This window comes from Mastomys coucha, unplaced genomic scaffold (assembly GCF_008632895.1).
Source record: "Mastomys coucha isolate ucsf_1 unplaced genomic scaffold, UCSF_Mcou_1 pScaffold18, whole genome shotgun sequence".
Taxonomy (NCBI): Eukaryota; Metazoa; Chordata; class Mammalia; order Rodentia; family Muridae; genus Mastomys; species Mastomys coucha.
This window is the reverse complement of record NW_022196900.1, coordinates 93,865,577-93,885,949: the sequence shown is the minus strand read 5'-3', so window position 1 is coordinate 93,885,949 and position 20,373 is coordinate 93,865,577. Positions and strand designations below refer to the sequence as shown.

The 20,373-nt window shown below is 49.4% G+C and overlaps 1 protein-coding gene across 2 annotated transcripts; it reads left to right on the top strand.

Moving 5' to 3' along the window:
• Window positions 1–8,340: 8,340 nt before the first annotated feature.
• Cela3b (chymotrypsin like elastase 3B) lies at window positions 8,341–17,039 on the top strand. Of its 2 annotated transcripts, none has more exons than XM_031376936.1 (8): window positions 8,341–8,408; window positions 9,896–9,981; window positions 12,628–12,725; window positions 12,851–12,985; window positions 13,862–13,998; window positions 14,443–14,572; window positions 15,930–16,137; window positions 16,953–17,039. In XM_031376936.1, the coding sequence occupies exons 1-8, from the start codon at window positions 8,369–8,371 to the stop codon at window positions 16,968–16,970; spliced, it is 852 nt and encodes a 283-aa protein (XP_031232796.1). In that variant the 5' UTR covers window positions 8,341–8,368; the 3' UTR covers window positions 16,971–17,039. The 2 variants fall into 2 exon arrangements, with proteins under 2 accessions (XP_031232796.1, XP_031232797.1); XM_031376937.1 differs by having other exon boundaries at window positions 8,354–8,408; window positions 14,443–14,585; window positions 15,985–16,137.
• The last annotated feature ends 3,334 nt before the right edge of the window (window positions 17,040–20,373 follow it).

Below are 20,373 nucleotides of genomic sequence, written 5' to 3'. Positions count from 1 at the left end.
GTGTGTGTGTGTGTGTCTGTGTGTGTGTGTGTGTCTGTGTGTATGTGTGTGTGTGTGTGTAGACGTGTATGCCATGGCAGATATGTGGACACCAACGGGCAACCTTGTGGAGCTGGTTCTTTTCATCCACCTTTATATGGTGTGCTAACTAAGTTTTGCTTTGTCATTGTTTGTTTTTCCAAGACAGGGTTTCTCTGTGTAGCCTTGACTCTCCTTGAACTCACTCTGGTCCCGAATTCAGAGATCTGCCAGCCTCTGCCTCTCCAGTGCTGGGATTAAAGGCGTGTGCCACCACAATCGACCCAGGATAGAATAATTTGGGAGAGAGACTCATGACCGAGAATTAGTGATCAATGTGGGAGGACCCAGCTCTTGGGGGCAGAGCTACCCCTGATCTTGTGGTCCTGGAAGGTATAATAAAACAGGCTAAGCAAGCCATGAAGAGCATCCCTCCTCTTCCGGGGCTTCTGCATCAGGTCAGGCCTCCAGGCTCCTGCCTTGAGTTCCTGCCATTACTTGGATGATGGGCTATAAGTTGTAAAATAAAACAACCTCGTTCCTTCCCTAGTTGCTCTGTGATCATGGTGTTTTATCAAGCAAGAGAAACCTAACTAGATCGTGTACGTTTCAGGGGTCACCTCAGGTTGCCAGGTTTGGAGCTGGCACCTTTACTTGTTAGACCATCTCACTGGCCTGATGTCTCATTTTCTATTTTGGATCTTCATTTGATCAAACCTGCATCAAGCCTTGGAGGGAACAAATGCCAGTCCTGAGGGGTTTCTAGGAAAGCTCCATCAAAGGAGGCACAGGTTGGGAAATACACAGGGGGCAGTGAAGCCTCTGGAAGGTTCACGACAGTGGGGGGCCTATAACATTTCAGGCCTGGAGGGGCAGGGGAGGGGGAAATTTGTGGAGTAAGAGATGACCTAGAAAGAAGGTTGCAGGTGGAGCCAGAGCCTTTGGAGAGAAGCTGGGTGAGCCACAGGGGTTGAGGAGCAACACACACACACACACACACACACACACACAGGCACACACACACCCCCTCTGAGATGGTCTTCCTTCTCACAGCACCACCCTGGCACCTATCAGGACTCTGGAGAGCATCAGTGGAGTGTGCACTGACTGAGAGAACATGAGGAGTGGATCTCTACCTTCACCCTAGCCCTGCCAGGCTTCCAGAAGGCATGGCACCCGCTGTGGAAAAAAGCTGCCTGAGCACATTGCCCAATGCCTTCCGGTTCCCACTGAGGCAAGGCCTTCCTTGGGACAAGGGCCACCTGTGCAGCTCCCAGGTCTAGAAGCCCACAGATGGGCACTTGCTTAATCTTAGGCGTCCTTAAACACACACACACACACACACAAAAGCCCCAGACTGGCTGCCAATCCGGGAGGGGCAGGATTGGTAACTGGGGAACTAAGAGCAACCAAGTACCAGCAGGTTCCAGACATAAACCTCCCTCACAATGAACACAGCACAGGAAACGCTCTGAGAAGTCCTGCAGGAAAAAAGGCATTTGAAGTTTGTGCTATTTCCCAACCCCAATAGGACTTTCCTTTCCTTTCCCTTCCTGAACCCTTCCCTTCCCTCTCTCTCTCTCTCTCTCTCTCTCTCTCTCTCTCTCTCTCTCTCTCTCTCTCTCTCTCTCCCTCTCTCCCTCTCTCTTTCAAGACACAGTTTCACTCTGTAGCTTTGACTGAGTTGTTACTCATTCTGTAGACCAGGCTGGCTTTGATCTCACAGATCTACCTGCCTCTCCCTCCTCAGGGCTGGGATTAAAGATGTATTCCACCCTTTTCAGACCCTTAGAAATGTCAAAAACAAATTTGTTTTTGTTTTAGCACTTTTAAAAGTTATGTAGTGGGTGGGTGCGTCGTGTACTGCACAGCTCTCTGTGGAAGTCTGAGGGCAGCTCATGGGAGTTGGTTCTTCCATCACGTAGGTGCTGGGGATTGAACTCAAGTCATCAAGTGCCTTTATTTACTGAGCCATCTAGACAGTCCTTGGGGTGGTTTGAATATGAACAGCCCTCATAGGCTTATGTATTTGAATGTTTGGTCAACAGGAAATAGAATTTTTCGATAGGATTAGAGGGATGAGGAGGAGTGGCCTTGCTGGAAGAAGTGCATTTCTGGGGATGGGCACTGACATTTTAAAAGCCAGGCCAGTAGACACAGTCTCCCTGCTCTCTCTAGCTATGGCTCAGGATGTAGCTCTCAGCCACTTCTCCAGCATTGTGTCTGCCCGCGTGCTGCCATGCTCCCCGACATGATAATGACGGACTAAGCTTCTGAAACTCTAAACGGGCCCTCAATTAAATACTTTCTTTTGTAAGAGTTGCTGTGGTCATGGTGTTTCTTCGCAGCAATAGACCAGTAACTAAGGTAGATACCCCATCATAAGGCAAGGCTTCTCAATCAAATCCAGAGCTTGCTGATGTGGCTTGTCTGACTAGATAGTCTGTCTGGGAATCCCCTGACTTACTCTGAAGGCTGAAAGTACAGGTGGGACACAACACTCATCCAGCATTTATGTGGGGGTTGGGGATTTGAACTTGGGTCCTCATACTGTGCTGCAAATACTCTAACTACTATACCATCCCTTCCCCCCTCCCCCACATACCTTTTTTTCCCCTGAGATAGGGTCTCAGTGTGTAGGCCACCACTACCTGGCTGACTTTTTTTTTTTTTTAAAGATTTCTTTATTTATTATATGTAAGTACACTGTAGCTGTCTTCAGACACTCCAGAAGAGGGCATCAGATCTCATTAAGGACGGTTGTGAGCCGCCATGTGGATACTGGGATTTGAACTCAGGACCTCTGGAAGAGCAGTCCCTGCTCTTAACCTCCGAGCCATCTCTCCAGCCCCTGACTTTTTTTTTTAATTGAGTATTCTGAGAGCTGAGATACCGATGTAAACAAAGTAGGCAAGAGTGTCCCTGCTCAGTCTCAGTTTTGTGGATGAGCTTACCATAGAATATCTCTTCCAGTCTCCAGCTGCCCACGATTCTGGACACCATCACCCACATGCTGATACCGGAGCTTTGCTGAGACACCACGGGACTTCCATGTGTTCCTTATGAACAACAGGGTCAAGGGCAGGTTCCGAGGAGGGCAAGGAGATATCAAAAGGGCCTTTAGCTTCGTTGCATCATTTTCCTGCCTCTGGGAAATATTCTTGAACACTGTGTGTGTGCCAGGTTCTGTGCTAGGCATGGAGAGTCTGAAGAGGAATACGAGAATCCCTCCTACTGAATGAGAACTAGAAACAAAGTGTCACCCTGCCCCTAACCCCGCCTCCAACCATATCCCCCCCCCCATTCCCTGATTCTCCCTCCAGACCTGCCTTTTAGAAAAAAAAAAAAAATCAGGTTGGGACTTTCTATGTAGCCAAGGATGACCTAGAACTCCTGATTGATGTGTTTATAAAAAGATGAAGAGAGGAGGGGATATGTTCTATGGAGGTGTGGTGAGGTATGGGGGAAGGAGGTGCGTCAGTGGGCCCATGCCAAGGCATCTCTTCCCCCTAAGGGAGCAGGCACATGATGGTATAGTACAGAATAGAATTTATTCAGGGCATGGGGAGGGGATTTAAGAGGGTAGTAGAGGCAGAGAAAAGCAGAGAAAGAGAGAGGGAGAGAAAGAGAGAGAGAGAGAGAAAGAGAGAGAGAGAGAGAGAGAGGAGGAAGAGTAGAGGAGGCTGGCCATGAGCACGTGGAATGGGGAGAAAGGGGGAGAGAAGGAGGGAAAGAGCAAGAGAGCGAGGAGGGGGCAAGCAGCCCCTTTTATAGTGGATCGAGCCAGGTAACTGTGGGGTGGAGCTCAGACAGAATGCTTACACTGATCTTTGTGCTTCCAGCTTCTGAGTGCTGGAGTTACAGACACGAACCACCATGTGATGCTGGGGATTGAACCTGATCTTCATGTTGGTTAGGAAAGCATAGAGGTTAATAAGACAAGCATTCTAATTAGATTATATCTTCCGTGCTCTCCTCTTCTCACCCTGCCGCCTCAACACAGGTCTGGACTGGCCTGAAACTCATGTTGCAGTGCTAAGCAATCCTCAAACTTGTAGCAATCCTTCTGCCTCAAGATCCCGAGTGCTGGATTCACAAGCCTGCCTAGCCCCAAATCCTGGTTCTAAAGGAGTCATTTGATGTCCCCCCCCATTTATTTATTTAATGTACTCTACTGCTATGCACTCTATCGCTAACACACCAGAAGAGGGCATCAGATCTAGTTACAGATGGTTGTGAGCCACCACATGGTTGCTGGGAATTGAACTCAGGACCTCTGGAATTGCAGCCAGTGCTCTTAACTGTTGAGCCAGCTGAGCCATCTCTCCAGCCCCCACACATTCTGGTTCTTCTTCTTCTTCTTTTTTTTTCTTTCTTTTTTTAGTATAGAATAGAGTTTATTTAGGGCATGGGGAGGGGAGTTAAGAGGGTAGTAGAGGCAGAGAAAGGCAGAGAGAAGGAGAGTAGAGAAGTAGGGGTTGCCCATGACCACGTGGAGAGAGTGGGAACAAAGGGGCAAGAGTCAAGGGAGAGAAGCAGGTGTAAGAGCTACATTCTGGTTCTTAATAGACTCTCCTCCACCGAGCCGGCCAATCCCACTCAAGAGATGGCTCACTAGCCAGGAGGTGGGAGCACATACCTGTAGATTGCTGTCTGTATGCAGGTGAGGTCAAGCGAAGTATAGAATTTGTGATTGGGCCATAAAAAAGGAAGGCGAGGCTAAGAGTTTTGGGTGGTGGGGAAAGAGAGGACAGGGTACAGATGGAGAGGGATGGAGAAAGATGGAGGAAGAGGACGAACCAGATCCATGTGGTTTGAAATAGCCACAGGTAGCTACGGATATCATAGAAGAGCAATAGAGTAGTGTAGGGCAATTTGCCCCATCTAGGAGTGCAGCTTGTGTTTATATCAGTTGAGCTTTGAGTTCTTTGTGTGGGCATTTGGAGGTTGAGGATTTACTGATATAAATCTGACTGGTAAATTATAAGCCTCTGGAGTTTTGATTTTACTGGGTTATGGGGATTTGTGAGGACAGCTAGCCACAGGGGCGGGGTTTGGAGGTAGGGGAACCTCAGGGAAAGAGAGAAGACCACGGGTTTGCAGCTAGCTCCCAACGGATTGTAGCCTGCATTAGCATGGATTGTTTCTTAATAATTACATGTAATACATACCTATCTTTAATCCCAGCACCTGGGAGGCAGAGGCAGGCAGATCTCTGTGAGTTCAAGGCCAGTCTGGTCTACAGAGTGAATTCCAGGACAGCCAGGGCGACATAGAAGCCCTGCCTCAAAAACAATAACAACAACACGAAGAGATGGCTCACTTTATTTCAGCCTGACACCTGGAATGGATGATTACCCCTCCATTCTCCTTAGGCAACTCCCTCTTCAGGGCTAACCTCAAGGATGCCAGCCGCCACTACACCAGGACCCGCAAAGGTTGCCCAGTAGCATAGCTAACAGCATCTTTCCCCAGGCTTTGAGAACAATACCCACTTGGCTCAAGTGGTTATGGATAGTTGACTTCAGAGAAGCCATCTCCAGAAACTCCCTGCCCCTGGAGTCCCATGCCCTGAGCACAGCTCAAGGCCCTGTGGATAAAGGCTGGGGAGACTTCTGTGTTAAGCTGGGGGCCTCCTGTGGCTTCAGCTCTTCCTGTATCCTTGAGCTAGCTTCTGTCTGGCTAGGAACATGTGCTGACCTTGATCAAGTTCTAGTTTTTCCCTGGTCTGCTGTCCCATCTATCAGAGAGCTGGGTTGAACACAGATCTGTTTCCAGCCCTCTGCCGTAGGACCCACCCCTCTCTCCTTCGCTCTCTTCCGGAATCTCCCCACCTCTTTCCCAGTGCAGAGTCTGGGGAATGGCTGTGAGCATCCAAGCTGAGCAAATATGTCCAGGCTTACAGGAAGCAGGGAGGGCACAGCTATTTTTATCCTCGTTTGAAGGATTTTCACAGCTGTTTCTGTTGTGTGTGCACAAGCTGATCAGCAGCCCAGGCTACTGAAGCGGTAGGCATCCCTGTGGGCACGATAGAGGAGAGGCACCCAAACCTTAAACAAATCCCTCCTGGCCATACAGGACACCTTCCACCACCAAGGGTCCACTTAGAGCAACTAAGCGTTGCCCTCCCTTGGCTTCTATTTCAAGGAGTTAGAGGAAGGCTTATTCGTGCCATACTGAGTCTAAATACATACACAGGAAATGTCAGCAGTGCTTACTTAGCTGGGGGAGGGGGTGGGGGTGACATGGGGGAAGGGGACAAGGAGGGTGTGTATACTTGCCTTGTTCGCACAGAATGCTGGCCCTAAACTGGACAGGAATGGTGTATGCCTTTAGTCTCAGCAGTCAGGAGTTAGAGGCAGACAGATTTCTGAGTTTGAGGCCAGCTTGGTCTACCAAGGCTACACAGACCTAGAGAAATGATGTCTCAGAGGGGGAATGGGGAGCTGGAGAGATGGCTCAGTGGTTAAGAGCACTGACGGCTCTCCCAGAGGTCCTGAGTTCAATTCCCAGTAACCACATGGTGGCTCACAACCAACTGTAATGGGATCCAATGCCCTCTTCTGGTGTGTCTGAAGACAGCTATAGTGTACTCACATACATAAAATAAATAAATAAATCTTAAAAAAAAAAAAAGTATGCTGGCCTGTGCCCTGTGCTAGTATGTGGCTTGATGGTGGTGTTTCACATGCATGAGACCTTCTATCTCTATCAATAAGGGTGGGTGGGCAAGAAAAGCAGCTGAGGAGAAGGTTACATAAAGAAGGCACAGTGGGGCCAGTGTTCACAAGGAGAGAACAGGGATCTAAACCAGCCAAGTCACAAGCTCTGGGCTCAGCAAGAGACTTTGCCTCTGCAGATAAGGCAGAGTGCTCAAGAAAGATGTCCATGCCCAGCATCAATTTTTGCAGCTTCTTTGGCAGTGTCCTCACCATGCTCCTTTAGTTAAAGCTTTTGATTGCATTTTTGTTGTGTGCGTGCGCTTGTGCACGTGTGTGTGTGTGTGTGTGTGTGTGTGTGTGTGTGTGTGTATAGGGATTGGGTGCATGTGCCATAGAATGTGTGGAAGTCAGAGGGCAGCTCTCAGGAGTTGGTCTTCTCCTTGTAACAGGTGATCCAGCTCCTGCCCTGGGGATCCAACTCAGGTTGTTGGGCTCGATGGACATCTTTAGTTGCCACATCTTAGCAAGCCTGCTTCCTCTTTTATATTCCACTCCTTCCTTCCTTCTCCCCTCCCCCTCCCCCTCCTCTTCATCTCCTCCTCTTCTCTGGTATCTTCTTCCTTGTCTCCTCTTCTGTCTCCATCTCCCTCTCTTCTTTCTCTCGCTCCTTGACAAGAATGAAACCCTTGACAAGAATGAAACCAAAGGACTCACTTGGAGGTGCTATGCTGCGCCTCAGATGAATTTTGGGGTTTTTTTTTTGTTTTTTTTTGTTTTTTTGTTTGTTTGTTTGTTTGCTTTGAGACAGGGTGGCCTTGCTGTGCAGCCCTGGTTGACCACCAACTCATAATCCTTCTGCCTCAGCCTCGGAGCAGCTGGGATTACCATGATACTTTGCCCAGCTCCATGTTGATCCCCAACACCCTCCACCCCCTTTTTCTTGAGCAAATCAAGCCCAAGCTGAGTGTCTCCCCATCCACCCATTCCCATAGCTGGCTTCAGGACTCTCTTGCGTACTGCCCCCGTAGTCAAATATGTCACTCTGCCTCTGCCTCTGAGGCAAATGGGAAGGGAGGGGTCCCCTCCCAGTCACCCACGTTGCATTTCCCTCCGGCACCCACTCTCACTGGTTAGAAACAGCTTCTTAAAATGTTTGTGGGTTCATCTTGTGCCATCACTAGACAGACTGTAGGCAGGCTGGGACCATGCGCTGTCTGTGCTCACAGCCCTAGAAAGAGCCTAATATGTCAGAGAAAGTACTCCAAAACAGTCTTTTATTGAGGCGGATATCAATATTAATCTAGTTAGAGACTAGAGCTCTGAGACTCAGTCGTCAATCTAAGCACTCGAGAAGACAAAGCCAGGATCTGAACCCAGAACAGTTCTGGCGGTGTTCTTCTTCCCTGGGGAAGGCTGGCCTCTCTGATAGAACCCATTCACCTTCCCTCTCTTATCAGCTGGCTGTTCTATGCCACCTGTGCAATCACAGGTTGGAGGAAGCCTGGGGTCCTTCCCTCAGCTCCCACTCCTTAATCTACAGTGGTTGGTATGTGGCCTTGGGCCTTGAAAAAGCTGGTGTTCTGCCACCTGTTGTGGGAGTGGGGCCTGACGCCAGTCCTTCCACTTGCCTCCAGTGCTATATTAGAGCCCAGACTCCACATCTCTTTCTTATCACCCTGAAGTTCACTATGCTCCGGTTGCTGAGTTCCCTCCTGCTTGTGGCCTTTGGTAAGCCCTCAGCTTGTCCCATGTCCCCTTGCTGCATCAGCCTGGAAGTCCCTGAAATATAACCGACCCTTATTCCTTGCCCTCCCCCCGCCCCGTGACACCCCACGCCTGCTTCTACAGAAGGTCTCAGCTTCAACTAGGACAGGACTGAAGGGCCTTGAGCTTGGTTCTTGGCCAGGAATGGGGGAGGCAGGCAAGCTGCAGATGGCCCAGCTCAGAAGGACTGGGAGCCCAAAGACCAAGACTTCTTGAGGGAATGGACAATGGACAACCTCCTGGCTTAAGGTCTGGGCTCTGTGGTTTGATGGCTCCAACTCGAATTCTCAGTCTTTCGTGACACAGACCTCAGAGCTTCCCTGGGCAGACCTTATGGTAACCGACCGGCATTTACTGGGTGTCTACTATGTCAGGCAGGGGGCTGGGGCTGGGTTGTTTTTCTTATGACCCCAGGTAAGTCATCACAGCTTGGAGTCAGTGGGGAAACTGAGCTTTCGAGTGAAACGGCTCATCCTGAGCAAGCTCACTTTGTACCCAGGCTGCCTCACTCAGACTCAGACATCCACTTCATAGTGGTTATCTTTTTTAAAAAAAAAATTATTTTATTTTTTAGAAAGTCTCATGTTATAGCTCAGCCTGCCTTTCCTTGAATTCCTAGCAATCCTACTGCCTCCCTCTCTCAAGCACAGGAATTAGAGGCATGAGCTAGCATGTCACTTTTAGCTGTCATTTTTAATTCTTTTATTACATTTGTTTATTTGTTAGGGACTGTATGTGTGTTATGGCGCTCCTGTGGAGACCAGAGGACAACTTGCAGGAGTCGGTTCTCTCTTTTGGGGTCCCAGGGATAAAACTCAGGTCTTTAGCCTGGGTGCTATCTCACCAGCCCCATTTTGTTTGGGGAGAAAAGATTTCACTCTGTCAGCCAGGCTTCCCTCAAACCAGTGGCTGATCCTCTGGGCTCATCGTCTCAGTGTTGGGATCACAACCATTATACCCAGCACTTTAGTTCCAGAGTTTGGGGGCTCCCTGAGTACCCGGCACGGTTCTGAGACTTCAGTTCTTGAGCTAAAGGAGACCCTGCCCTCCTCCAACTCTGGGAAGTCTCGTTGTAGGTTAAATGCATAAATGTTAGTTCATAGATGGCTAGTGAAGTCTAGAGAGGGGAAGGGCTCACCTGAGATCACAAACCCCCGTTCCTTTGCTTTCCCTCTTTCTCCTTTCCCTCCTGTTCCTCCTCTTCCTCTTCTTCATCCTCCTCTTCTTCCCCTTTTCCCTTTTTCTTTTTAGACAGGATCTCTCTATGTGGGCATTGGCTGATCTGGAATTCACCATGTAGGTCAAGCTGGCCTTGAATTTACAGAATTCAGCTTGCCTCTGCCTCCAAGAGCTGGGATTAAAGGCATGCCCCACTATGCTCAAACACCGGCCCACCTCCCTTTCCTTCTGAGGACACTCTGGCTGACTGGCTTCTCTACTGTCCCCTCTAGCCTCAGGCTGTGGCCAGCCTTCCTACAACCCCTCCAGCCGAGTTGTCAATGGTGAGGACGCTGTTCCCTACAGCTGGCCCTGGCAGGTAAGAGAGATAGCAGCTGCCCCCACTTCCACTGTGGGCTCTGGACCCCAGGTCTTGTGACATGGCAGCCTGCCTTGACCCCACTTGCTCCTCCTCACTCCCTACTTTTACTTCAAAAGGCCCGAAATTCTTGGGCAGAGGCATTTCTTGGAGGTTGTAACTGCTCCATCTGTAATCTTGGCAGGGATTTGGAAGTGGAATCTGGGGAAAGGGGTGTTTAAGAGATTGGCTTAATAGCAGTGGAATTGCAGGGGCTGTGTTTAGAGGGGTGATTTTGTTTCTAAACTCCTCCGGTTCTACAAAGAGGTCACAGATCTGGGAGCTGTAGGAGGGTTAGGAACTTCATAGCGGTCCGTGGGGAGATGTTCAGAGGGCTAGACTCCCTGTCTAACGATAGTCACAAGCCTCGTGTGGCTATTTAAGGTTAATATAAACAAATAAGGCAGACATAGCGGTTACATACAAACTTGTAACTCAGTAGAGGCAGAAGGATCAAGAGTTCAAGGTCAGCCTCAGCTACACAGAAAGTTTGAAGTCACTCTGGCTCCTATGAGACCCTCTCTCAAGAACCAAACCCAGACCTGGAGAGAGCTCAGTGGTGAAGAGTGCTTGCTGATCATCCAGAGGACCTGAGTTCAGTTCCTAGTCAGGAAGCTTATGACTCCCTGTAACAGCATCCCTAGGGGATCCAACGCCTTTGGGTCTCTGAGAGCACCAGAACACGCGTGACACACACCCATGCAGAGAAACACACATGCACGTAAGGAAACATTCTTTATCGTTTGTTTGTTTGGTTTGGTTTTTGGAGACAGGTTTTCTCTGGGAAGCCTTGGCTGTCCTGGAACTTGTTCTATAGAGCAGGCTGGCCTGGAATTTGCCTGCCTCTGCCTCCTGAGTGCTAGGATTAAAGACAGCATGCAACCACTGCCCAGCACAGAAGCATCTTTTAAAATCCACAAAAAAAATTGATACAAATTAGACAACTGAAAAAACTCATTTCATCCGGGTTGTGGTGGCACATGACTTTAATCCCAGCACTTGGGAGGCAGAGGCAGGTGGATTTCTGAGTTCGAGGCAAGCCTGGTCTACAGAGTGAGTTCCAGGACAGCCAGGGCTACACAGAGAAACCCTGTTTTGAAAAACAAAAAACAAAAACAAAACAAAACAAACAAACAAACAAAAAAAAACCTCATTTCAGAGCTCAACAGTCACAAGGAGGCAGAGGTCAACACGGAAGACAGGAAATATTTGCATCATCAAAGACCCTGAGAACAAAAAGGGGTCAGAGCTTATTCTGTGAGGGACCAGGGCCTAAATCCTGTAGGCTTTGCTGGCCATACGCTGGTTGATGGCAGTGAGTTACTGTGGCTATCAGAGCCTAAAAATGACACAGATCAGGAGGATCTCCAGGCTGGAGGCCAGCCTGGTCTACAGAGCAAGTTCCAGGATAGACAGCGCTACATAGAGAAACCCTGTCTTGAAAAACAAAACTGAAACAAACAGCGCACCCAGCACACACACTGCAAGTGTGAGGAGGACACAGGAATCTGTGTATGTAAGTCAGATCTCCACAGAGCAGGCTGTGAGTCTTAGTCAGTCCATTTTTGGTTAAGAAGATTTTGTTGTTCTTTCTTTCTTTCTTTCTTTCTTTCTTTCTTTCTTTCTTTCTTTCTTTCTTTCTTTCTTTTTGGTTTTTCAAGACAGGGTTTCTCTGTGTAGCCCTGGCTGTCCTGAAGCTCACTTTGTAGACCAGGCTGGCCTCGAACTCAGAAATCCACCTGCCTATGCCTCCCAAGTGCTGGGATTAAAGGCATGCGCCACCACTGCCCGGCTGTTGTTCTTTATTTTTGAGATGGGCTTTCATGTAGCTCAGGGTATCCTTAAAGTCAATACACAAGCCGGGCAGTAGAATGGGAGACCTGATAGGACAGAGGTCTTGAGGAGGCCTCTGCCTCCTCAGTGCTGGGATCAAAGGTGTGCACAACCACTGCCAGACAGAATTCTTCCTTCCTTCCTTCCTTCCTTCCTTCCTTCCTTCCTTCCTTCCTTCCTTTCTTCCTTTCTTTCTCTCTCCCTTTCCTTCTTTCATTTTCTTTCTTTCAGACAGTCTCATGTAATCTTAGTTAGTCTTGAACCACCATCTTTCTACCTTCTTCCCTGATGCTGGAATCCCAGGTATAGACTACCTTACACAGTTGTAAGAGAGCTTTTGAAAATCAGAATGCATATGGAAGAGGAGGCAGAGGCCTCAATGTGAGGCATGTTTCAACAGACCCAAGAGGCTTTGAGAGATCTAGAGTTCAGGAGAATGGGAGACCCGATAGGACAGAGGTCTTGAGGAGGCCTCAGGAAACACAAGGTTTGTGGATGCCTCAGAGAGTGTTGAAGACCCCAGAGACAGCATATAGCCTGTGGTAGGAGGCTTTAACAAATCGAAATATGATGATTGTGGGAAAGTGACAGAGTCACCTGAGGAGCTGCATAGTTTGTGCACTGTGTATTTCAGAGGGCGCCATTTGTTTTCCGTGTGACTAGCACCTTCTTCTGGAGCTGTACTGTGCGTAACCTATGAAGCCACTGGTGGGCAACCCATGGTGTTGTGTGTTGTGTCTAGGTCACTCAAGCTCTTTCCTTCTTGGCCACCAGGTCTCCCTTCAGTATGAGAAGGAAGGGAGCTTCTACCATACCTGTGGTGGCACCCTCATTACCCCTGACTGGGTTCTGACTGCAGGCCACTGCATCTCGTGAGTTCTATCCCTGTGCCCATCCCTGCCCCACCCACCATCCCTGCATGTGTCCTGGGTATCCGGGACAATAGGAGAGGAGTGAGGTTGGCTACAGACTCAAACTGACCGCCACTCCTCCACAGGACTTCCCGCACCTACCAGGTGGTACTGGGTGAATATGAGCGTGGCGTAGAGGAGGGCCCAGAGCAGGTGATCCCCATCAACGCTGGAGACCTCTTTGTGCACCCCAAGTGGAACAACAAATGTGTGAGCTGTGGGTAAGTAAACCTTGGGTGTGGATTTGGGGGTTCAATTCTGCAAGATGCCAAGCAACTCGAGAGCTCACGGCCGGGGTCAGCTGGCTGAGCCCAATTGGCACAGGCTGTTGGGTGGCTGCAATAACTAAAGAGTGGTGACTTAAGGCTCTAACCCATCTTGGCCAGAATCCCAGAATGAGTGGAGGGCTCTATCAGACCCCAGTGAAGTGATGTGAGTGGCAGGTAGGCAATGGAAATGAAGGTTGGTGGTACCTACAGTGTGGTACCCAGGCAACAACATCCTCCTCCAGGGAGCTGTCACAGTGTGGGTTCTCAGACATCAGCCTAGACCATTGCATTGGGAAGCACTGAGGTAGGAGGGCAATTGTGACCCTGAGCCTTCCAGATGACATAGTGGGATCACGAGGACCACAAATGACCAAGGTCAGTGCGGGGTGGGGGGTGGGGGGATTGGGGGGTGAGGGGGTAGAGGGAGTGGCTGTGAGGCTTCCCAGAGCTGTTCTACCTTAAGGATGTGGAAAAGAGCTGTGGTAACATACACCTTTAATCTCAGCACAGGGAGGCTGAAGCAGGTAGATCACTGTGAGTTACAGGCTAGCCCAATCAACATAGGCTAGCCGGGGCTACATAGTGAGACTGTCTCACAAACGAAGTAAAACAAAGGGCTTAGGAAGCGTCAGAGTGTAGCTCGAGCACACACAGCACCTGTCTAGCATGTGCAGAGCTCTGAGTTCAAGCCCCAGCACTGCAAAACCAATCAGTAAATAGATTCAAAATTCAAGGAACAATGGATTCCCCAGAGCTGAAAATCCCTGGAGCAAAGGAAGTAGGTACATGCTAGTGGACCAGATTTCATGGGACTCCCCCTCCCCACAGCAATGACATCGCCCTGGTCAAGCTCTCAAGAAGTGCCCAGCTGGGAGACACAGTCCAGGTTGCCTGCCTCCCTCCTGCTGGTGAAATCCTACCCAATGGAGCACCATGTTACATCAGCGGCTGGGGCCGTCTCTCCAGTACGTGCTGACCACAGAGACAGCTTCTGGGACAAGTCGGGTAGAGGGTCAGAGCAGAAACCATCTTTTTTTTTTTAATTTATTTATTTTATATATGTGACTACACTGTCACAGTCAGATCCCATTACAGATGGTTGTGAGCTACCATGTATTTGCTGGGAATTGAACTCATGACCTCTAGGAAGAGCAATCCGTGCTCTTCACTGCTGAGCCATCTCTCCAGCCCAGAAACCATCCTTATACGGCCCGTGAACTCCTCTCCAGCTCCCACCTTTTTCCCAATCCTACCAAACACCGTGGATCATTTTGGGGTGTCTACTGTGTGCCAGGGCCCCAGAACACAGAGCAAGCAAGACCCCATGGTTCCCACCAGGCTGATGGAATCTAGAAGGCCCTCACCCTGCAAGCCCCAGCTGTCCCATGCAATTCCCTCTGTCTCCGCAGCTAATGGGCCTCTGCCAGACAAGCTGCAGCAGGCCCTGCTGCCTGTTGTGGATTATGCACACTGCTCCAAGTGGGACTGGTGGGGCTTCTCTGTGAAAAAGACCATGGTGTGTGCCGGTGGCGATATCCAGTCTGGATGCAACGTGAGTCGGCTCACCTCTGCCCGGGGGTGGGGGGGCATGTGGGTGGGCCCTGAAGACCCTCTACCACGTGCCCTGAGATGGATAGACCTACTTGGTTTGCCTCATGCAGTCTCCAGGCCATGTGGGGTGAAGAGAGACTCGGAGGTGGCATCAGGAGCCTGGGTTCTAGCCTAGCTCCCACCTGGCTTTGACAGTCCCAGTTCCCTCTTTTTTTTTTTTTGCCACTGTTTTTTGAGATAGGGTCTCACAATGTAGGCTTGACTGGCCTGAGATCACTATATAGTCTAGGCTAGTCTCAAACTCATAGCAATGGCCTGCCTCTGCTTCCCATGTTCTGGGATTAAGGGCGTGCACAGCCATACTTGGCCAGTCACTGTTTTGAGGCTCTGGTATAACAGAGTCTGGACTTCACACTTACTATGTAGCCAAGAATTCCCTTGAATTTCTGATCCTCCTGTCTCCATGTGAGTGATGGTCTCACAGCCTTACCACCACATCCATCTGAGGCGGTAATAGAGGTAGAATTCACAGCTTGCTGCGTGCTAAGCAAACTCTTTGTATCAATTGAGCTATATCGCCAGCCCACATCAGTTGTGGCTTTGAAGTGATAGCTAAACGTTCAGAATGCTCTTGTTGTGTGTAAGCACATGCTTATCACCCTAACCTGAAATCCCAGCCCTGTTGGAGGCTGAGGCAGGAGGATTGCAAGTTCAAGATCAGCCCTGGGCTATACAATATCTCAATTAAAACCAAACAAAACCTCAGAGAATTTAAATGTGGTACCGATAATGAGAGGCACTGTCTCTGGAGAGCTGCCTCTGCTGGGTGCTGTGTTGAAGTCTTTTTTTGGGGGGGATGCAGGGGGGGTTGAGACAGGGTTTCTCTGTGTAGCCCTGGCTGTCCTGGAATTCACTCTGTAGACCAGGCTGGCCTTGAACTCAGAAATCCACCTGCCTCTGCCTCCCAAGTGCTGGGATTAAAGGCATGCACCACCACTGCCTAGCCTTGTGTTGAAGTCTTAAATAGTCTCATTAACCCTGATGACAGTGGGTCTCAACCTTCCTGATGCTGTGACCCTTTAATCCAGTGCCTCGTGTCTCATCCTGAAATTATTTCATGGTGTACCAACCACGAAATTATTTCATTGTTACTTCCTAACTGTAATTTTGCTACTGTGATGAGCTGTAGGGTTAGACATGCAGGATATCTGATATGGGACCAAAGGGGTCGTGACCTCCAGATCGAGAACCAATGCCTCATGGTCTTGTAAGCGGGTTTTCTCTTGCACCCTGGTATCCAGAGAGGTGAAGTAGTGTGAGCATGTATCAATGTCACTGAAGTCAGAGCCTGCTCCTTATCCTCAGACACACCTCAGCCCCAACTCTTGTCACCACTGCAGGGTGACTCTGGAGGACCCCTCAACTGTCCTGCTGAGAATGGCACCTGGCAGGTCCATGGTGTGACCAGCTTCGTGTCCTCCTTGGGCTGCAACACCCTGAAGAAGCCCACAGTGTTCACCCGTGTCTCAGCCTTCAATGACTGGATCGAGGAGGTGAGGCGACAAAGGAGACAGAAGCCTGCCAGGGACTTTCAGGAGGAGAATCTGCAGGCCCTGAGGACCCTGAGGCTCATGGGACCAAGGGAGGGACCTTTGGGGACATTCTAGAGAGCTTGGGGATGTTTTATGTGGCCCCAGAATCTAACAGATATTGAGAAGTGTTCCCTGGCCCAGGTCCTTCCTAGTCAAAGGGGACAGAGAGTATGTCAGACAGTGGAGAGACAGCCTGTGGGTGAACAGATGGGAGGCAGACATGAGAGGGAAGCCTGCTGAGAGCCATGACATGGGTTCTTGGGGTCAGGGAGGGTGCAGAGCAGACCTTATCCACACACAGGAGGTCCAAGGCAACGGCTGCTCTTCCTGACAGGAGTACTAGCTGGGATCTGTAGATTCACTGTGCTAAGAACTTTAGCTAATAGTTCAACTGAGAATACCCATAAAGCCAGAGGTCGTGGTGTGTGCCTTTAAACCCAGCACTTGGGAGGCAGGGGCAGATGTACACTGATCTCTGAGTTCAAAACTAGTCTGGTCTACAGAGTGAGTTCCAGGACGGCCAGGTCTACACAGAGAAACCCTACCTCAAAAAACAAAACAAACAAAAGAATCCCCATGAGGCAGCTGCTTTTGTTACCTCTCCTAAGGAGATGAGGAAACTAAGGCTCAGAGAGGTCAAGTCACTCTCCTAGAGACACACAGTATCCAGTGGCAGCTAGCTAGGCCTTTCTCCCAGTCCCTCCAGGCCCAAAGCCTGCAATCTTGACTAATTGTTCTGTTCTTTTCCAACCTTCTGCCTTTTTTTTTTTTTTTAGACCATTGCCAACAACTAGATCCAAGGCTCAGCTGGCAGCATGGACCCCAGGTCCTGTAAAGAATAAAGACCTTTCTGAAAGTCCCAAGTTGACACTCTCTGCCTTCATTGACGGGACTCTTGCGTTTTGACCAGTTTGTGAAATCTTAGGTCTGAAATGTGGAGGCGTGGCCAGAGCCAGCCCCTCCGCTGAGGAGAGAATGAACTTCTGAAAGGAGGGGCTGCAATAGGGTGACCAGTCATGCAAGGATACAGGACTTTCAACGCCGAAAGTGGGAGACCATCAGGAAACCCAGAGAAGCGGTCACATTAATAGTCACGCATAGGGCTGGGCAGTAGTGGCGCATGCTTTTAAGCCCAGCACTTGGGAGGCAAAGGCAGGCAGATTTCTGAGTTTGAGGCCAGCCTGGTCTACAGAGTGAGTTCCAGGACAGCCAGGACTACATAGAGAAACCCTGTCTCAAAAACCAAAAATCGACGACAAAAAAATTATTTACTGTTTAATGATGTGTTGTTGCTGTTGTTTATTTGTATCTTTGGTTGGTTTTGAGACAGTCTTACTATGTAGCCCAGGCTAGCTTAGAGAGATGTGGGGACCTGCTTGGCTCTCCTTTCCACTGCTGTAGCAGCTAGTGGCTGCTGGTCATCCTGGTGCCAGAGTGAGGAGCATCAAACTGAGCTCCAATGACCCCTTGTGGACACAATCAAGAAATAGTTGTCACCGCCACTGTCGTGCTGGGCATTGTCAGTTATCGTATGTGGACTTACGCTACCCTGACTGACTGATGGAGGGGCTGGGGGTTCATCTTTCTAATCTAGGGTGCTAGATTTTATCACACATACAGATATCCACAGACAATGTACTACATGATTTGGGGGTTTTCTTTTTCTTTCTTTCTTTCCTTTTGTGTGTGTGTGTGTGTGTGTAGGACAGAAGTCAACCTTGAATGTACTACCCACCTGCTGTTTTGTTGTTATTGTTGTTGCATTTATTTATTTAGGTCTATATATCTGTCTGTCTGTCTGTCTGTCTGTCAGTGCCAGTTATATAGCACACATGTGGAAGTCAGAGAACAAGCTTTGAAAATGGGTTTTTGACTTCCAGTGTGTGGGTCCTATGGATTGAACACAGGTCGTCAAGTGTGACAGCAAGCCCCTGTATCTGCTGACACAGCAAGATGTCTGTAGTTGGTTCTTTGAAACAGGGTCCCTAACTGGGAGCCGGGGCTCATCAATTAGGCTAAGCCGGCTAGCCAGTGAGCCCCAGAGATGAGCTGATCCCCGTCTCTCCAGTGCTAAGATTATAAACGCATACTACTACACTTAACTTTTTATGTGGGTGCCCGGTATTGAACTCAGAGCCTCATGCATAAATGCCAAACACTTCACCAACCGAACATCTAATCGGCACCAATTTTGAATAAAGAAAAAAGCATGAATAGATGGGTTACAGTGGCCAAGACCTATGATAAAACTGCTTGGGAGGCAGAAACAAGAGGATCAGAAGTTTAAGGCTAGCCTGGGCTACATAGTAAGACTGTCTCAAAACCAACCAAAGATACAAATAAACAACAGCAACAACACATCATTAAACAGTAAATAATTTTTTTGTCGTTGTTTTTTGGTTTTTGAGACAGGGTTTCTCTATGTAGTCCTGGCTGTCCTGGAACTCACTCTGTAGACCAGGCTGGCCTCGAACTCAGAAATCCGCCTGCCTCTGTCTCCCAAGTGCTAGAATTAAAGGCATGTGCCACCACCACCTGGCTGTAAATGGATTTTTTGTTTGTTTCTTTTGTTTTGTTTTTTCAAGACAGGGTTTCTCTGAGTAGCCCTGGCTGTCCTGGACTCATTCTGTAAACCAGGCTGGCCTCGAACTCAGAAATCCTCCTGCCTCTGCCTCCCAAGCGCTGGGATTAAAGATGTGTGCCACCACGCTCGGCTTGTAAATGGATTTTTTAAAAAGCCCATTCAACTTGTTTGTTGAGTGTGAGTGTCACTGCATTGTGGCCTCCCGATGGCTGCTGGCCTGTGGTGAATGCCTTAGACAAAAGTTATTTTTTTTTCTCCCCTGACTCGTTGATGAGCATTTAAAGCCGAGCCAACTTTCTGGGGGTCACAAGTGGTGCTTGGGTGGATGTCTTTGGGCGTATCTCCAGGGGCACGTGTGCGAACTCCCTAGGCTGTATTCCCAGAACTGGAGCTCCCTGATGGGACAGCGTTTGTCAGCTCTGCCAATGACCTAATTCTCCAAGATGGCTGTGTCAACAATATTTCTCACATCCCCCGCCTCCACTTCCCATCCACTGCCCCAGTGCATGGCAAATGGCCCCCAAGCTTTCTTCTGAAGCCCTCCCTGGGATCTTAACCCTCCTCCATCAAACCCTCCTCCAGCTCTTTAAGGAAAAAAGAAAAATCTAAAAACTGACCTGGCAAAGGCCTGAGTCAGAAGGCAGCGGGCAGGGGGTAGGGGGAAGCTGAGGAAGCTCAGGACCATGTCAGGGTGTCATTAATCAGTTTTACTGAGCCAGACCATAATGCCTGACAGAATGCATCCACTGGTGTTGCCAACACTGACCCTCCTCCACCCAGTGGATCAGGGGAGAGCCCTTGGACAACACCCCCAAATGACTTCAAAGTAAAGGCTAGGGAGATGGCTGATGCCTCAGTTAGCATAGCAGTGGTCCCAGGGACCCCCACCCAGCCCAAGGAAGGCTGGGAGCCGCTAAGACATACTTCTCACCACACACTGTCAGCAGCGAGTTGAGAAATTGTCTACATTTCAAAGGGATCAACAATTTGATTTGATCAACAATCCTGCCTTCTTGGTCTTCAGTCTCCCCCAGTCTCAACAATTGAAATCGCTTAGAGTTTTTAATGAGTCAAGATTAGAATGTGGACGGGCGGTGGTGGCTCATGCCTTTAATCCCAGTGACCTGACCCGTGGGCCTCAGTTATTCATGGGGGCGAGGAGGACCACAACCTGAAATAAGAACGGGCGAGAGAGAAGACAGGACTCAAGGAAGCATTGCTTGTCAAGAGTTGTTTACTTGGTTGAGCAGAGCATATTTAAAGCGAAATTTAGGAGGGGAGGGGGAAAGGAAGTCAGGGGATGGAAAGGTACAAGTTCTTCACGGCCTGTGCCCTAAAACATTTTGTGGTTGCTCTAACCGTTTCTCAGAAGGCATGGTGCACTGTCTGTCCTATTTGTGAAGATCAAGCCAGATCTTGTGGTTGCCAGGCAGGATGTTTGCTGCAGCGGAGAGAGGCCAGCTGGAGGAGGTTGAGTAGGGGTCTCTTGGCTCCCAACATCTCCCCCTTCTCTCAATATTTAAGAGAGGGTGGGCTCCCAATGGGGCGGTTGTGGCCCCACTGGCTATAGTTCCTGGAATAGGGCTTCGCTAAAACCCCGTTGGGTTACTAGG

Excerpts from the sequence above, each read along its gene's own strand:
- Cela3b (XM_031376936.1), top strand. The coding sequence starts at position 8,369 with ATGCTCCGGTTGCTGAGTTCCCTCCTGCTTGTGGCCTTTG. Across the intron at positions 9,982-12,627 it reads CCTACAGCTGGCCCTGGCAG|GTCTCCCTTCAGTATGAGAA; the intron begins GTAAGAGAGATA and ends CTTGGCCACCAG. Across the intron at positions 12,986-13,861 it reads AACAAATGTGTGAGCTGTGG|CAATGACATCGCCCTGGTCA; the intron begins GTAAGTAAACCT and ends CCCTCCCCACAG.